At 36.3% G+C, this 18,848-nt stretch overlaps 1 protein-coding gene across 1 annotated transcript; it reads left to right on the forward strand.

Moving 5' to 3' along the window:
- Nucleotides 1–1,015: 1,015 nt before the first annotated feature.
- Nucleotides 1,016–18,358, forward strand: hrasa (HRas proto-oncogene, GTPase a). The gene is made up of 6 exons (XM_053480804.1): nucleotides 1,016–1,337; nucleotides 9,893–10,032; nucleotides 12,507–12,685; nucleotides 15,155–15,314; nucleotides 16,113–16,238; nucleotides 17,471–18,358. The coding sequence occupies exons 2-5, from the start codon at nucleotides 9,922–9,924 to the stop codon at nucleotides 16,230–16,232; spliced, it is 570 nt and encodes a 189-aa protein (XP_053336779.1). The 5' UTR covers nucleotides 1,016–1,337; nucleotides 9,893–9,921; the 3' UTR covers nucleotides 16,233–16,238; nucleotides 17,471–18,358.
- The last annotated feature ends 490 nt before the right edge of the window (nucleotides 18,359–18,848 follow it).

Genomic DNA, 18,848 nt, shown 5'->3' on the forward strand with positions numbered 1-18,848 from the left:
AAATTACGTATGTGAAGAACATGACAAAGTGTTCGAAGTGTTGATTTGGCCTCCAAATTCCCCATAACATAATCTGATTGAGCAAGCGTGCAAAGTGTTGGATAAACAAGTCTGATCCATGGTGGCCCCACCTCACACCTTACAGTATTTAAACAATCTGCACACCTTTAGAGGTGCTGTGATGCTCTTGAAGGAGACACAAGGGAGACCCACATGATAATAGGCAGGTGGTTTTATAGTTATGGCTGATTGGTGTTTATCTGAATAGAATTGATGATGATGATGATGATGATGATGGAACCAGTGATACTGTAGTTATACACTGATCGGCCCTAACATTAACATCCAAAACATTAAGCCAAATATTGCGTGAATTCCCCTTGTGCTACCAGGGCAGCTCAGGACAGAACTTAGGAGACCTCTGGGGGTGTGCTGTGGTGTCTGGCACTGGGATGTTCGTGGTGGATTCTTTGGGTACTGTGGGTTGCAGGGTGGGGTCTCCATGGATCGGGACTATTTGTCCAGCACATTCCATGGATGCTTGGTCGGATTGGGATCTGGGGAATTTAGAGGCCAACATTTAACTTTTTGCGTGCTGGGCCCCATACGTGGCAGGCTGTGTTTTACTGGATGTTCTGGTGCCTTTCTATCATGACAAGCATTGACAGCATAACTTCGCTACAGTACATGTCTGCTACATTGGCTTTTCTGTGGGATCGGATCGGGAAGGATAGCCTTTGGTCCTCTCAGACATAGATGATGAGCCTTGGGTGGACATGGTCCGGCCACGAGTTTACTGATATATAATTGATGACCAATGTTATTCACTTCACTTGCCAGTGGTGTTAGTGTTGTGGCTGATCGGTGTATGAAGCATGAGCAGCAGACAGGCGTAGACTTTAGCCTCAATGGTGTGTGTGTGTGTGTGTATGTGTGTGCGTATTTGCGCGTCGGGGCGGCCGCTGGGCGTGGGCTGCCTGCAGCTCTCTCTCTCTCTCTCTCTCTCGCTCTGCACTCGGGCGGAGCGCATTGTGTTCAGCTCTCTCTCTCTCTCCCTCTCTCTTACACACACATACACACACACACCCCAGCAACTCGTAGTCCTATACGATTTCGAGTAACGGAGTGGCGCTGATCTGTATTTGAGCCGGGTTTTGCCCGGGTGTAAAGGTTTAAGGCTTTAAGGCGGCGACACTGGAGCATCGGCGGCTATTTGCGCTCATCATCATCATCATCATCCTCATCACACCTCCTGGGTTTGAAATTTCCCCGTAAAACACACAGTAGGCTGAATCTCCAGGAGCCGATCTCCACCGAACATCCGAGCTCTGCTTGCTGTGAGTAGGACAGATTCATTTATTATTATTATTATTATTATTATTATTATTATTATTATGAGTGAATTGTAGGCTGCTGAGTGATGATCCTGATGTAACGGGAAACTGGATCCTGCTTTTGTTTTGATCCGCTGATCAAAGGACATTGCTTTTATGTATAGCGCGTTAATTGTTACAGTGTGTTTGTGTAACAGACAGTGGTTTAATGAAAGCAACAGGCACTGTGGAACTCTCTCACACACTCTACTACGGTGCAGTCGTTTATTTATTTAAATATTCATTTACTTGTTTTGTTCACTCTGACTCTGTTCTGGGCAACTTCCGAGTCGGTGTCTGCTCCATTTCCTTACGCTTCCCACTCCTCACCAAGGCAACAGTGTTTATAGGTTTATAGAAATTGCTCCACTCGCACCAATTAGCACTAGCTAAACATCCTAAAAGCGGGTTTAAATGAAGTTTGGTGTCCATGTGACAGTCGGGATTCGGCGGCAGGCAGGGTGACGCCCCACCACAACACCATACCGACAAAACCCCCATCGGCTGCGTCCCAAACCGCCCACAACCGCACTAAAGAGTGCCCGAAATAGCGCTCCAGTAGTCGATGAGGTAGTGTGTTTACAGGTTGTTATGGTTGGTAGTGAATTGCTGTTTAGGATACAGCGCAGAAGCAGTGCGGAAGTAGCACTGATACACTACTGTACTGTACTTGTTTCCTTCTCCTGTGTTGCCTGGTGTAGGCTACTCTAGTGTTCATCTGTGTAAATGAAATAAAGCCAGGTTGGAGGTGATCAACCAAATTATTATTATTATTTTTTTAAACAAAATATAAATTGCTTTTCATGATCTTTATAACTAGGACACGTGTCACACAAAAAAACTTGCAGAGAACATGCAGTACATAGAATCATTGGTTGTCTGCTAGGATAAATTTTTTTATATATATATATATATATATATATATATATATATATATAGCCTATATATATATATATATATATATATATATATATATATATATATATACAATGTATATATATATATATATATATATATATATATATATATATATATATAGGCTATGTATGTATAAAAATGTATACACACTTCAGGAAAAGAAAACCTTTTTTATAAAAATACATTTTAATACCAAATTTATTGCTATGTGTTATACATCGATATATATTATAAAATAAATTTTAATACCAGATTTATTTCTGTGTTATACATCGATATATATTATAAAATAATGATAATAATATAATAATATAATTACTATTATATAGATAAAATATACATCAAACTATAATTTCTTTTTTGGCTGACTGTATATATAGTGCTAAGATCTTGTGTAAAACAATTGTAAAGCCAATGGGAATTACAATTCTACTGTAATCCATTGCTCACTCACTATTCTTTCCTATACTTCTGGACATGCCACATTGTCCAAGATGGCAGAAGCTCAAAATAGCATGCTATAAAGTGAATAAGCTGCAGTAACTGGAAAGTCTGGGAAAAGGTTGTCCACACTGTAACATGTAATCGCATATACACTTGTAAGCAGACTATATGTATAAATGTATGATGACATCATGAAATCTATGACATGTGGTCATAAAATCAATACCTAGTCAAGCATTTCCAAAAGGAATATAGTTTTTATTTTTTATAACGCAAAACATGTATCACATTTGTATTACACATATAGTAATAGAAATAATGTATGAAAGTAACATTTTTGCAGAAACAACTGTAAATTCATGCCCAAAATAATGTACAAAATATAGTATATTACTGTATTTAGATGGAAAAGAACAAGACTTTTCATTTCAAAAGAAGACAAAGACAAGGAGCTAACGAAAATGAAAGTAGGGTAAGAAAGTGAAACGTTACTTTGAAACAGACGTTGCTAAAAGGGGCACATGGTTGTAGTTAATTTTTAACAGTAAATGATGGAAAAAAACAAGTGTGAGATGCTTATATCTTAACTTTCTGGCTGTAAAAGTAAGATGAGAAAGCACAGACAACAGGGAAATGTGGCAAAATGGATCACGATATCTCACACACATACAATAACAATAACTAGCTAAAGTAAATATTAGAATTATAAATAGAACTGACACCTTATGGTACTCGATGTCTCAAAAATGTACGACAATGTTTTTGTCCTCATATTGTGCAGCTCAAAGAGATGGAATAGCATCTTCATAACCAGGCAGTTACACAGCCTGTATCACACAGACTGGCTATTTATACAAGAGATTTGTATGGATTACATTCCTTACTGCATTATTAATCAATCTTTCTCTATAGCGTATTCTAATGTTCAGACTGATTCCCTGTCAAGTGGCCTGCTGCAGTGTAAGACAGCATCTGATAGTAATGCACTTGTTATTTTGAGGAAACAGAAGACCAGCCCTGCCACTCTGATGCGTCCACCTTTTTAGAGTCAGCCTTTTCCCTAGAGTCATACCGTGCCATCATCTCTCGAATGAAAATCAATGAGTGCTGAAGGAGTCTGCCAATGGTCATGTTATAAAAAAATCTCCCAAAAAAAAGAAAAGTTCAGTTTTCTGACAAACACAGTTCATTGTTTTTCATTTGCTAGTATTAATTAGATCAATCAGTATTGCTCGTTGATGCAGCTTGGATTGCAAATAGAATAAACAAGATTGTCTCGTCATATTTTCACATAGTGTTATGAGACTAGCACAGAAATAGTGCCACTTGCCCAGCCATGGTTATAGATGTTTTGTCTCACACACCCAGACACACACTGCTGGTCTAAAATGCAGCTCTTGGGTTTATATGCGCATTTCTTTTTCTTTTTACAGTCTGAGTGTACTGTCATGTAAGATTACCCTCAGGGTCCCCAAGGGGTTATAGAGTTTCAGAATGAGTTGCTCATCTACCCAGATCACTATGACAGGCTATATGCAGCTTCTGGCTACAGTACAGTGTTGTAGCAGAGCAAGAGGGTGAGATGATGTGAAGTTGTTCTTAGTTGCCTATTGTACAGCTTTCAAAGGGGAAAAACATTTATATTATATAATAAAGCACTAAAACTTGAAACTCAAAAATGCCAGCGGCTCGAACAATTGATCTCTGTTAGATCTGTTATGATACCAGGTGTGGCCTTATTTTATTTGCATAGAAATATTTTTTTAGTTTTTTGCACACTTGAAGTGATAGGATCGCAGGGTTTTAATACATTTTGTGTTAGATATTTTATCTGTGGCAGTGGATTGTTGAAGCATAGCAAGGGTATTTGTGTGTGTTTGGTGTGTGTGTGTGTGTGTGTGTGTGTGTGTTTAAATTTAGTTACAGTGGCATAGATCACAACATACTATTTTTTTTTAGTACGGAGCTGTAGAGATATTCATTTGATTGAGTGGTCCCCTGAATTGAGTGAGTTCAATTTAGACCTGAACAACCCCAAAGCGAAATAAAAAAAAATAGACAAAATGTTATTGCACATTTTAAATCATTCATGAAATGTATCTCACAGTTAAAGGGGCCTAGCCTGGTATACTTAGTATCTTAACCAATATTATATACAGTATATACTGTATGTATATATACGCTGTGTATATATAATATTATATTAATATTACAATGATAAAGATTAATACTTATATCAATATTATATAAATATTAATTTACCAATAGTAAATATAAAATATTTTTTAATAAAATTTTAATATAAAAAAATGCCTGATTTTCCGGGGAATATTGTGTGGTTTGATTTTCCCAGTACTCAGCAGTCAAGCCCAGGCTGAAATACGAGGGCTCATTATCTTTCTGAAGGAGTACCCTGTTCAGTAACTGATTATAAGCGAGAGAGACAAACACTAGGGAACATCCGTGTGGCTCTCCTGTCCTCGCTCAGCACCGCAATCAACAAGCAGAACTCCCCGACAAGCTGTAGTGCTGGTGATTGAGTTCAACAGATTCACTTCCATCTGTTGTCTTTTATTATTAATCCACATTGCATGATCTGTGACCTAATTTACTTGACAGGCATGGCAAATTCTGGTTCTTTGTTTTGAACTTGCTAACAGCAAAATTCAAATGAAGCACACATTGAATGGTAGCAGTTCTCTGTCAACCCTTTAGAGAAAAATTTGGTGGTAGGTTTTAGGTGGAAATAAAAAAGTATTAATTTACTATTTGGGCATCTTCCCAGGGTGGAAAATATGCTGTATGTTTTTATTTGAAATCTTTTAATTGTTAAACAAACGATATGTTATATCTATGATATATGTAAGCTAATTAATATATACTTTATCCATATAATGCGTATAATGATCAATCTATTTCTAGTTTTCTTTCTAATTTTAACCATGACTAGTCCTGATTGATTTTTTTAATATGATAATTTTGTGGTAATTTATCTCCAAAACTATCCACCTACAGAACAGTTAGATTTCAGACTTGAATAAAATATTTTATAAAATAAATACTTATATACTTATTATATTTTATATATACTCATAAAATAATAAAATATTTGAAAATAGGCTTACTCGTTTATTTATTTAATTATTTTATCCTAATATCATGCTGACGTCATACTTAAGGTATTTTTCCACTTGATACTTTTATAGTGACATAATCCTTGATTCTTTTTTTCCTTTATTACCTGAAGGAAATAATTAAGAGTGAAACTGACCTAATGGGGAAGTACAGTTGCTTTTCAAACTAAAAGCCAGTATGTGGAACATTAGGGGATTTCATGTTGTTCACAAGTCGTGTATCTGTATTACAGTTCTTCCTTGTTCCTGTAAAAAACCATCACCTGGGCAGGATGTGTGCAAAGTTGCTCATTTTCAATGAGTTTCAGTGTACCACTTAGTGACACCTGATGAGAGAAGTGTCACAGACATGCATAAAGTGAAAGAGACAGAGAGACACTAGACAAAATCCACACCTTTCTCTATACACGCTCTGAACAAAATTGTAGGGTGTTCCATCAATCCCTTTCTCACATTGGGGTCGACATCCCGTCTGGTTGCTAGCTGGTCTTTAATAAAGCCATTAAGGAGGATCAAGATCAGTAATGCCTAGCCAACTACTAATGCTACAGCTAGGGCATAACCATCTTCTTCTATATACAGTACATTTGCTCTCAGATGCCTGTGATTGTAACTTTGATTGACAGGGAAGAGAAAATACACCATCTGTCCCCCTGGGAAAGAGAACGAGAGAGAGCACGAGCAGTTATGCTCCATTGGCTCCCAAGCACGGATGACTGTGACACTGTCAGGTTTCGACAGATATTTTCAGAATGTTTTTTTTTTTTAAGTTGTTTCACTCAGGAGACAAAATGCTCTTAATTATTCCATGACTGTATTTTTCAATAGTTTATATTATTGTGCTTGATAAAACATTACATATTCCATGACTGATTATTTTCCAATAACAGCACGCAGTGTTGGGTTCCTTACTGAACACTCACCCCTGTTATGCACACACATTTTTTCTTTATAGTCATTTTGATTGTATTGTGGAACCTTCATTTATAATATCTTAATTTATTAGATCAGACTATTTTGTTAAAATTGAGTTATCCTTCTTTTCTTATGATTCTATAAAATCATATTAGCATCATGTAAGGTGTTTCATTATTTTTTTGGCTCTTTCTTTAAAAAATACAAACATACAGCACAGGTTTGCTATTAGAAGTACAAAAACTAGATGCTTATAATTTAAAGTTACCGCTTTAATCATAGCAAATCAGAATATCTTGATACATATCTTCAGGCATTGACACACAGTTATTTGCCTATATCTAGTACCCAAGGCTGCAAGTGCTTATGACAATTATTTTAAATTCTGACTGGATGTTCTTTAATTATAACTGAATATGACGCAAGACTTTGAGACCATGCTCAAGGATTAGGGATTTTAGAGCTAAATTATATTTCTTTCCTTTTCGCAAACTTAACTTAATTGAAGCATGTATTCGTCTCTTACAGTGTGTGAAAACATTAACATTTAACACCAGTCTGTTTCCCATTTCAACAGATCTCAGTTACCAGTGAACTAATTACTGATCTATTTTGCTGACTTGGGAGAGGTTCCCATATGCCAAAGAAAACTTTTACCATGATTACTGTATATAGATTTTTTCAGAAGTCCCAGTCCATTACTTTATTGTTAAATGCCAATAGATAATCAGGTTGGCATACATCCACCTACTGCTTGCCTTTGTATCACCATCAGATTTACTGACAAAACATTGCTTTGGTTATTTTTTCTAGTTAGACTTTAGACACGCACTTCTATAGTCAGTGTTTAAAGTGTGACTACTTGGAAAATGTGTCACCAAACATAGTAGTTGAGTCACACCTCTTTACGCCTTGGTCAGTTTCTATTTTTTGGTACTTTACTGCATTATGTTGTAGATGATGACATCAGATTGACGTTTCAAACCACCAGTCTGTCACAAGGTTTGCAAGTTTTTTGAGGGGGAAGGATTACAACATTTTGGTCTGCTTGTATTAAAACTCTGGTGGCTTTACAATAAACTATGTATTCCAAGAATCTAAAGCTACACAAAAAATATTTTATTCTGTATTATCATTAATGCTCAAAGCCACAAGTGGGAGGTGGCAGCCAAAATTCGACTACTGCCTTGTTTTATCAGCCCACACAAACATGGAAACAGTACTACTAAATACTACTCGACACTTTCACCCTAGACCAGTAATATCTAGAAATTATAGCAGAGCTATAGCACATCAACCACCCACGTTCCACGCACATCCTTACAGGGCTGAGATGTTGGTTAAAAACAATACCTACAGTATACACTGAGCATGCAGTTTAATGCATGACATATGTACATGTTACAGATGTGTGCCATTGTAAAGGATTTGACCTGGACCGCCCTGTTCTAAACCATAACATTTATCAGAAAATATTAATTAGCTTTTTATAACAGGGGCAGATGCAAATCACAAGTTAAACTGCTTGTTCAAAGCTGCTGTTTTTTTTTTTTTTTTTTTAGCAACATATAGACTGCTGATAGTGCTGATAATGCATAGAGGCACCCAGTTATCGTTTTTAGTGAAATATATTTACAGTAACAGGAATCTTTTAGATGCTGTAGGTAACGCCTCGTCGTGTAGTAAATAACCCCTTTTGCTTACAGCGTATCTAGACATGGATGCATTAATACTGTATATTGCTGGCACAGAGAGGGCTTGAAGTATAGTCAGGGGCTGCTGGTCTCCAACAAATTTCTTAATGCAAGGATCCTGATTTATGTTCATGATTCACTGATTTAATGGGCTACACCTTAACACATTCATGCAAGAAATAGAAAGACACCAGTAGAATATAAATATACACTCATGCATACATACATACATACAGACATACAGACATACAGACAGACAGACAGACATACATACATACATACATACAGACAGACAGACAGACAGCCATACATACATACATACAGACATACAGACAGACATACATACATACATACATACAGACAGACAGACAGACAGACAGACAGACATACATACATACAGACAGACAGACAGACAGACATACATACAGACATACATACAGACATACAGACAGACATACATACATACATACATACATACATACATGTGTTAAATGTGTTTTTATTAGCTTATGTTTAATTATTACTTCATTATTAATATGTTCTTGACTTTTCTTTAGACTTTAAAACAACAATTGGTCTAGATATAGAATAGGAGGGTTGTTCTCAGGATGAAGACATCTTTTTCTTTCATGAAGACATGACTTTTTCTGCAGAATTGTTATTTCTACAGTGCTGTAGGTGTGCCTTAAGATGGGTGTCTTCCAGTCTAATAAGAAAGAAGTCAAATAGTCATACTAATGGCAGCAAAGTTTGGGGCATAAATTTGATCATAAACTAAGGGTGTCTGTTTATTTCTTGCACGTCTGTGTACAGTGGGTGGGAAGCGATCCTTAAAGGTGTGTCTAATGGTTATAAAGCACTATTCGCTGGACTTTTGACCCCCAGAGACAGCTGGGCATTCCATCAAATGAGAGTGTTTGATTTGTGTACCAGAGGTATAGAGCTTGAATTGCCAGCCTTACAAAAGCTTGTTCTACTCCACAGTACAACACTGGCAGATAAATATGATGGAATAACAGTATTAGCAGGCAAAATTATGGGGATGACATGCTTCCCTAACAGGAGATTTAGACCACTGATTAATGAATTTTTAGAAGAAGGAGACATTTTTCACTAGATGTAGAAGGGATTTATTCATTAATTAAATTTACACAATTGTTGATTTACTGTAAATGTCAATAAGTAATAATAATAACCAGTAATAAAAGCAAGTAATAACCGCATTCTAGTAATTTTTTTAAAATATCTTGTTTTTATGAAACTTCAGAAAAAATATAATCTTGTGTAATGACAATACATTCCACTGGCCTGATTTCTTTTTTAGTCATAATTTACATACTGAAAATATATGATATTACATCACTACATTGTTTCATGGCTGTTGATTTAAATATGTTACTGTTCAATTCCACAGGGCTGAGCAAGTAAAGAGGAGTAGAGAGGATGACTGAGTATAAGCTGGTGGTGGTGGGAGCTGGAGGCGTGGGCAAGAGCGCTCTCACTATCCAACTCATCCAGAACCACTTTGTGGATGAATATGACCCTACCATAGAGGTAGTGTGTGTGTGTGTGTGTGTGTGTGTGTGTTTGTGTTTGTGTGGTTCACATCTGTGGATTTTAACCTCCTTACGCAGATTGAACATTCTGTATTGTGTATATGTGTGTTGAATTTAAATTTCAAAGCCTCTCTTTGGGCACAGACCTAATTGAAATGGTAATAACGGCATGAATGCAGTTGAATATCTATTAGAGAAATTTTAACATAAAGATTGAATTAAGCAAAGCTATATTTTTATACCTATATTTTTGTAGTGTACTTTTCCTTATAAGGTAAAGCCTTATTTAAGTTTTATCTAAGAGTTACAATAATCCCACATAATATACAATAGAATGATCACAGTAATAATAGGCTTTACCATACAGTACAGAACACTAACCCTTGTTACCATGACATACGGCATTAAAAGCAGCAGAAGCCTATACTTTCTCCATATACATTACAACACATTTGCTTATCCAAGCTTCAGCAGAGACGGCCTAGATTAAGGGCCTGACAGTGGTAGCTTTGTGGTGCTGGGACTTGAACCCCCAACATACTGATTAGTATTCCCGAGCCTTCAGGATCAGCCCAGAACCGCTGAGCCCCAAAGCAGTCACCTGAACATGGGCTTGAATCCTCGATTCTCAGATTAAAAGTCTGATGATTTAGGTCTTAGCTGTCTGAGTTTCATTTAATCATGGGAGTGTCCAGGGTAGATGTAATGGGCAAAGTTATCATAAACCAACACTGTAGAGCTCAGTGTAGTGTCATAATGATCATAGAGTATCATAATGTAACCATAGTGAGCTATAGTGAATTATTGTAAAGCCATGGTAAACTATAGAACATGACAGTTAAACTTTCATAAACTGTAGTACATAATAGTAAAGCCATATTAAACAGTAGTGTATCATAGAAACACCACAGTTACAACAGTATGGCACAGTAAAGGTTTCATCAAGAATAGTGTGCAGGGCCATAATAACTATATGGTATAACAATATTATGATATAGTGTATAATATTTTTCTAAATTCAAATTCAAATTGTATTTGTCATATACACAGTCATACACAGTATAATATGCAGTGAAATGCTTAATCGTATTTATATGCTATATCATAAGCCATAGTAAACAATAGTGTATTATAGTAAAGTCGTAGTAAACAACAGTGTATTATAGTAAAGCCATAATAAGGTATCACATATCATTGTAAGATTTTAGTAACCAATATTGTACCATGTAAAAGCTATAGTAAAGGGACGGTGTATCAGTTAGTATAATAAAATATAAAATATATATATATATATATATATATATATATATATATATATATATATATATATATATATATAGTGTATCAATTAGTTCATAGTAAACAAAATTATGCCATAGTAACTGTTTAGTAAGGGTTGTTGTATCATATTAAAGCAATAAACATAAACATATTGTAAAAAAAAAAAAAAGTAAACATAGTAAATGAAAATGACAATAGTAAAGTCATACTAAACAGTAGTGTATCATAGTAACACCATAGTCAAGCATAGTATACCATTGGCAAGGCCATAGTAAACTATATTTCATTGTAGTAAAGTTATAGTAAGGAATAATGTATCATAGTTAAGTAATGACAAGGGATGGTGTATCATAGTAAAGCCATAATAAACTATTTAAATAAAGGTGAAGCTATACTAATTAATAGTGTAACATAGTAAGGAAATTATAAGGGATAGTGTCTCATAGTAATGCCATAGCAAACTATAGATTATTACAGTAAAGCTAAAGTAAATTAAGTTATACCTATCTGTACTTCATGATAGAAAAGCTATTGATAGTAAGGGAAATTGTATTTATAATTGCACTTAGGTTATAGTAAAGCTATAATAAGAGCTGCTATGTATATCATACCGAAGCCATAATAAACTATAGTATACTATAAAAAAGCCATAATAAGGGGTAGTTTATCAGAGTTAGATCGTAGTAAACAATCATAGTACACTACGGCGTATGATAGTTGCACAATAGTAAACCATTGTGCATTTTGTGTGTGTGTGTGTGTGTGTGTGTGTGTGTGTGTGTGTGTGTATTCATGCATGCCCATGTATCCATGACATTTTGCATTCTGTTTTCTTCTTTCCCACCACGCCTGTCTCTGGACAAACAATGTCCTTTTCATAGCTTGGTTTTACCGCACAAACACTCTGGACCACTTAGTGTGTTCAAACTCACACCAATACAACAATTATTCTTCATTTGTCCTTATTTTTTTTTTATTATAATTTTATAATGTTTATTATATAGTGACAAACTTCTCAGTTGTATATAACTACTATAATACGTTGGATACAGCATGACTACTAGTCACAAGGACACACAATTCTGCTGAATGTTCATGTAGTTAATCCTGATGTTTTTGGTAGAAAAGGTGTACGTTTTTATTAACAAAAATGTGATACATGGATTTAAAATATTCCTTGATCATTTTCAGGACTCATACAGGAAGCAGGTGGTGATTGATGGTGAGACATGCCTGTTGGACATCCTGGACACAGCAGGTCAGGAGGAGTACAGTGCCATGAGGGACCAGTACATGAGAACAGGAGAGGGCTTCCTCTGTGTCTTTGCCATCAATAACACCAAGTCATTTGAGGACATTCATCAGTACAGGTAAGAGGCTTTCCACAAGTGGTGATAATAGACCATGACAGCACACTGACATCTAAATATATTTCAATAACTATATAACAATTAAGTTGTATCACCTCACGTCATGTCTTCTACAATTATTAATTAAACACATTAATTAACTGTTGCTTGCAGCATGGGTGAAAGTAGGTTGGTGAGGAGACCTGTTAATTACACTAAGTATCGGTTGCTAATTGTCATCGTCAGCTCCGCCAGTCACGGAAGGATATGTGTTGTTTTCAGGAAAATAATCTATTTAAAATGTATTCTCAATATCTTTGTTTTGTCTTAGTGGTTAGCACTCTCACCTTGCACCTACAGATCCTGGCTTTAATTCCCGCATCGAGTTTGTGTGCATTGAGTTTACATGTTCTCCCCGTGCTTAATGGGTTTTCTCCAGGTTCTCCGGTTTCCTTCCACTGTTCAAAGACATGCGACTAGACTAATTGTCATCTCGAAACTTATAATTGCCATTTCCACATTGCCCCTATGTGAATGAGTGTGTGAATGTTGACTAGAGGTCCTACCATGGTCATACAAATGGGAATAAATACAATGGTCACTGGCCTCTACAGTTCCTAGTTGGACTAGAAGAGGTTCCTAAATGGATGGTTGGAATGTTTCGGGTTTAATTTATTTAAATCACACTGAATAAAATGACCAATTTGTAGTTGACAAATGTGCACACATTCATACCAATGTATCACAGCAAACCTAAACATTTAAAAATAAAATAACTTTTATGCAACTAAATACACTGCTAAGAGTGAAATATTTCAGTTTCAAAGGTAATTATAGTTAGGGAGTTTTAATATTGTGACTTGTTCTTTATTATTTTCAATCTAAGAAGTTAGACCAATGCTGAATTAGAGAGCAGGACGTAGTAAACAGATCAGTAGACCTTTTCAGAGCTTGTTTCAGGCTCATATTGTGTGTTAGTACCAGCTATTCAAATTGCTAAGCAAAGTATACAGATGATACTGATAAAAAATGCCATCTATTCTTTTCTATTTAACTGCTAAAACCAAAGCTTTGCCCATCCTCTGTTTACTAAATCAAACTGAAGAATAGAGAGAATGGAGGTTAGTTACTGTAGCTACCAGTGAAATCAAGCTGAAGCTCAAGAGAAAGCAGGAGGGTGGAGTGGAGATAGAAAGCACTCAAGGACATGCAGGGAGACACTGGCAAGGCGCATAAACAAATTATGCGGTTATTTATGGGCAGTGAACACTCCATAGTGCTTTTTTATTTTGGTGGCGTATAGTAATTCATGTTACTCAAAAAAAAAAAAAAACGAGGCTTCTGAGTGACTTATAAAAGCATATCCCGTGATGCGGTTTAAATCATAACAATTAAATTAGACCTATTCAAGTGTTCAAAAGTGCTGTAGTCAAATCAAGCTGAGTCAAATTGATTTATCCTCTTGCACCAAAGTCCAAAGTCCCTAAGCTGTGGGACTCAAGAAGTCAAGTTCTGTTTAAAGTAGTTTTGTTAGAACAAGTACAATTTAATTCAAAGACCACATTATGTAAGTTAAATTTGAAGTAAAATATATGTATCAAGTCATAACTTAGGTGGGACAAGTCCATCTCCAGAACAACTGGTCACAAGGTAGATCTGGGATAAAAGAATCAGTCAATGGACTTCATACACTTGATACACTTGTTTACACACCTTTTCATGTGCACTTTATAGTAAGAAGAATTTAACACCAGAGCAGCAGAGCAATGACTATATCAGCAAATGCTCTTCTATAATAAGAAAATCTCTAGTAATTATGCTGTCACTCTCATTCACTAATCTTCTATACCACTTTATCCTGTATTCAGAGTCACAGGGACCTGGAGCCTATCCCAGGAGGCTTAGGGCACAGGGCAGGGTGCATCCTGGACAGGGTGCCAATCCATCGCAGGGCACACACACACATAAACACACTCTCATTCACACACTACGGGCAATTCGGGAACACGGATTAGCCTAACCTGCATATTTTTGGACTGTGGGAGGAAACCGGAGTACGCGGAGGAAACCCACCAAGCACTAAGAAAACATGCAAACTCCATCCACACAGTGACGGGAATCGAGCCTAGACCCTGGAGGTGCAAGGCGACAGTGATTACCACTACACCACCGTGCCACCTGTTATGCTGTCAATAACAACATAATTTCTACATGTTTCTACAATGTTCTGCTCAACTCTTTAGCACATATTAAATCACTATGTCTTACTAAGTGGCAACTGTTTGGAAGAGGCCCATACCGATGTCTGTTAAAAATTATTTATTATTATTATTTTTTTTTAATCTTTACTCTTATCTTTATGTCTACTTAAAGTTTACATAAAATATTCCAGCAGCAGGTTAGCTTGTAGCTTAATGTGGAATTATTGGTAACTTAAAATTATGGATTGTATCCTGATCCTTTTCATTGCTTGTTTTCTTGATTGAACAGGGAACAGATTAAACGGGTAAAGGACTCGGATGATGTGCCAATGGTTCTTGTGGGCAATAAATGTGACCTTCCATCTCGCACGGTGGATACACGGCAAGCGCACGAGCTCGCTCGCAGCTACGGCATCCCCTACATCGAGACCTCAGCTAAGACTAGACAAGTGAGCATCAAAAAATAATATGGGCTCTTATATTCATACCACAATCCTGTCAAGCACAGAGACACATGATTAACAAACATACAGGGTCTGTTAAGTGAAATCTGTCTAACTACCCAGTTTGTCCAAGATGCCTGATATAAATGTATTCAATATTTCCAGCCTGTACAGCTGCAACAAAAATAGTTTATTGCTAGCATGTGCTGCTAAATCTTAGAAATCAAAGCAAATACTCAGATGGCTGTATTATTTTTAAGCAAAATACTAGATTAAGCTAAATTAGAAACAGTTTAAAGGTTAAATAATATAATTTTTTAATATGTTATTAATTTGTTCAGTATATGACTGAGCTCCTTTAAAATTTATGGACCTTTTGCTAAATTTAGTGGAAATCTGCACTTAAATCAGCACTTAGTAGAAATAGAAATGTTTGAGAGATAAAGGACATACATTCTCATTTGAATGAGAATTTGCTTAAGGTAGCAATTATATTCCCGCGCCATCAACTTTATCTAGATGAACTCAAATCCTTAGATTGACTCTAGATTGGAATTTGTGCTTCTGTTGAGACTTCAGAGCCTGATAATTCCACTGTAGAGTAATTCCACTGTAATACTGCAATAATATAATACAGTAATACTGTATTAATGCAATATCATGTGTTTGTGTGAAATAAAATTCTAACCTGTAAGCAAAAGCAGTGAAGTCCATCATCTGTGACGCTTTCCCTCAGTGCATCTACTGGTGTGTGGAGGTTATTGTGTGTCTATAGATCCTTGTTTGATGTGGTGTGTTCCGCAGGGAGTGGAGGACGCCTTTTACACACTAGTACGGGAGATCCGACAGCACAAGTTGAGGAAGCTCAACCCTCCAGATGAAAGTGGACAGGACTGCATGAGCTGTCGTTGCGTGGTGTCATGATTTAAGGTGCTTATCACATGCATAAACACTGCATAATTTCCATATATGGACCAAGAAGAGAATGATACATTTTGGAACTTCGGGTTATTTTGAAACTGAAATTTTAGGCAAAAAGCCTACAAATGAATAGGATCATCATATCAAAAAAAAAATAGCTATCACAATCAATATTCATTGCTTGATTGATGACGATGCTAGTATTTTTTGTACTGGTACTTTATATAACTTTTTTTACATAAAAAAATTTATTTATGTAAAAAAAGTATCTCATTAATTAAAGAAATTGGAACAAATGTTTTACTGTGACAGGCTGCGGAGTGTCAAATATACTATTTAAAAATGATATTATTATAATATAGCAACCTCATTTTCCCTCTGTCTGTTAGATGTCTTTTTATGCTTGTATGATTTATAAATCACTGTGTGGGATAAATCACTCCTCTGAAGCTGGTCAGGGTCAGGGACTGGACTAAAAATCAGAGGCAGAAACTTGCCAAAAATTAAAGCCAAAAAAGTCCTTCAGAAAGCCTGGAGAACTATTTCGTAAGACAACATTAAAAATACAAGAAAGTCTGGTTCTTTGAAAACGAAATGTGAAGAAATTATGGGTGGTTCAAGACTTTTGTGCAGTACTATATATCTAGAGACAAGCTTCTCATATATATGAGATGACATAACTGTGTTTTTGGCACCGTTGCGTGTGGTGCGGTATGGAGAGCCGCACCAACGAGATGTTTTAATGATAAGAGCCCTTATGCGGGGCTTTAGAGAGGGTCACTAAAATAGGAGTTTGTGAGAATGCTTATGACATGCACGGGAAGACCTTTTCGTTTGAAGATGGCGTGGGATTATTAATTAAGAAACTCAAAAGGAAATAGAAGAAAACTGAAAACACAAAATAAACAGAGCTCCACCGTTTACGCGAGAACGGACGGGGCTCTTGTAACTAAAAATGAATCTAAAGATCCTCTCAGGGCATTCACTCTTACCGAGGATTTATAGAGAGAGTTATGTTTTGTGCTGTGCACTATTAAACTGAGCGCGCACGCTGGATGGATGCGTGTCGCTCTCTCTTTCTTTCTCCCTTCCGCCGGCGTCTTAAGGAGACAAAGGCTAGGTTGTAAGGTTTTGTATATAAACATATACACTATTCTCTATATGCACATATATACTGTACAGTATACTGTCGGTGTTTTTTGTCTGTATTAAAGATCTGTTTTCACTTGTTTCATCTTCAGCTGACGTCTCCATATTAATAAGTGGACCAATGGCTCCATGGGGCAAAATGGATTACAGACTCTAATTACATCTGGAGACAAAATAAAAGCCAAGAAAAGCATTAGCTGCAAAATGGACATTAGAAGAAAGACTTTGCCTTGCAGTGACCTCCACTGGCTGTCTACATCTGCCTAAAAAATCCCAACTAATGACATGTATTTGTTTGCTATTCATTAACTTCCAAGTGCTAATACTGGGCAGCTCCTGGATTTCATCTAATTTATTATCCTCCTATGTCTCAACACTGGCTTTTACCTGGAAGTCAGGCCTCTGTGTGACCTAAGCATGAAAAAATGCTCTTCTCATATGAACTGGACACTAATCGCTTCATCACAGACACCGTGTTCTCCTCCTCTGCTGTCTGAGGGAAGCATGCAAGTCTATACACGAGAAATCTGCCAACTGCAAAGATACAGGATTTCCTCCTCTTTTGACAGTTAGCCATATTTGATCTGCTTAACATGCTGTTGTTTAACATGTAACTGTTGTGAAAAAGGGTATTTGTGGTCATAACCATAACCATGGGAACTGTAATCAGCTGCAGCACTAGATACTGTATGTGTGATGGATTTTGTGTATGTGTTTTAAAGAAAAAACTCTTGATGGAAATGCTGAACAGACTGACCGGTTATTGGATTCCAATAAAAATTAAATTAAAGGACCCACAAGCTTGGTTAAAGATCTCATAGATTCTTGGAGTTTGATTTAATGTAAAAAAGTCAGTTTCAATTGCCAGAGATATATACAGTATACTGTATAATAGGATGGGACAAACTGCTGTTGTCTTAACTAGAAAATAATAAATAGAAGATCTCTTGTCTACTGATCAATAAAATACTTCATTTTCATTTATGTGTCATGTCTAGCGGTCACAGCTTTGAAATAAACATGTGGCGTTATATATTTCTAACTCATTCTTTATACCACTTATCCTGTACAGGGTTGCAGAAAGCTTGAACCATCCCAGGGGACTTGGGGCACACCCTGTGCAGGGTGCCAATCCATTGCAAGGCACAGGCACAAACACCATTAACGCACTCATTAACATTTTGCAGGGAATTTGGAAATGCCAGTTAGCCTGTCTTTGGACTGAGAGGAAACCCTGCAATTACTGGGATAACAAACTCCACAAACACACAGACCCAAAGGCACAACTTAAACTGTAGATGTGCAAGGCCACAGTACTAACCTCTACACTACCATGCTCTGTAGTATATTTCATTTAAAATTCATAAATATAATTACAAGGGGTCATGCAATCTTTAATTGCTATGTATAGAAAAAACATAAATATATGCAACATTGATGTTTATTGTAACATTAAAGCATATTTTGCAA

Source organism: Clarias gariepinus, chromosome 2 (genome assembly GCF_024256425.1).
Source record: "Clarias gariepinus isolate MV-2021 ecotype Netherlands chromosome 2, CGAR_prim_01v2, whole genome shotgun sequence".
NCBI lineage: Eukaryota > Metazoa > Chordata > Actinopteri > Siluriformes > Clariidae > Clarias > Clarias gariepinus.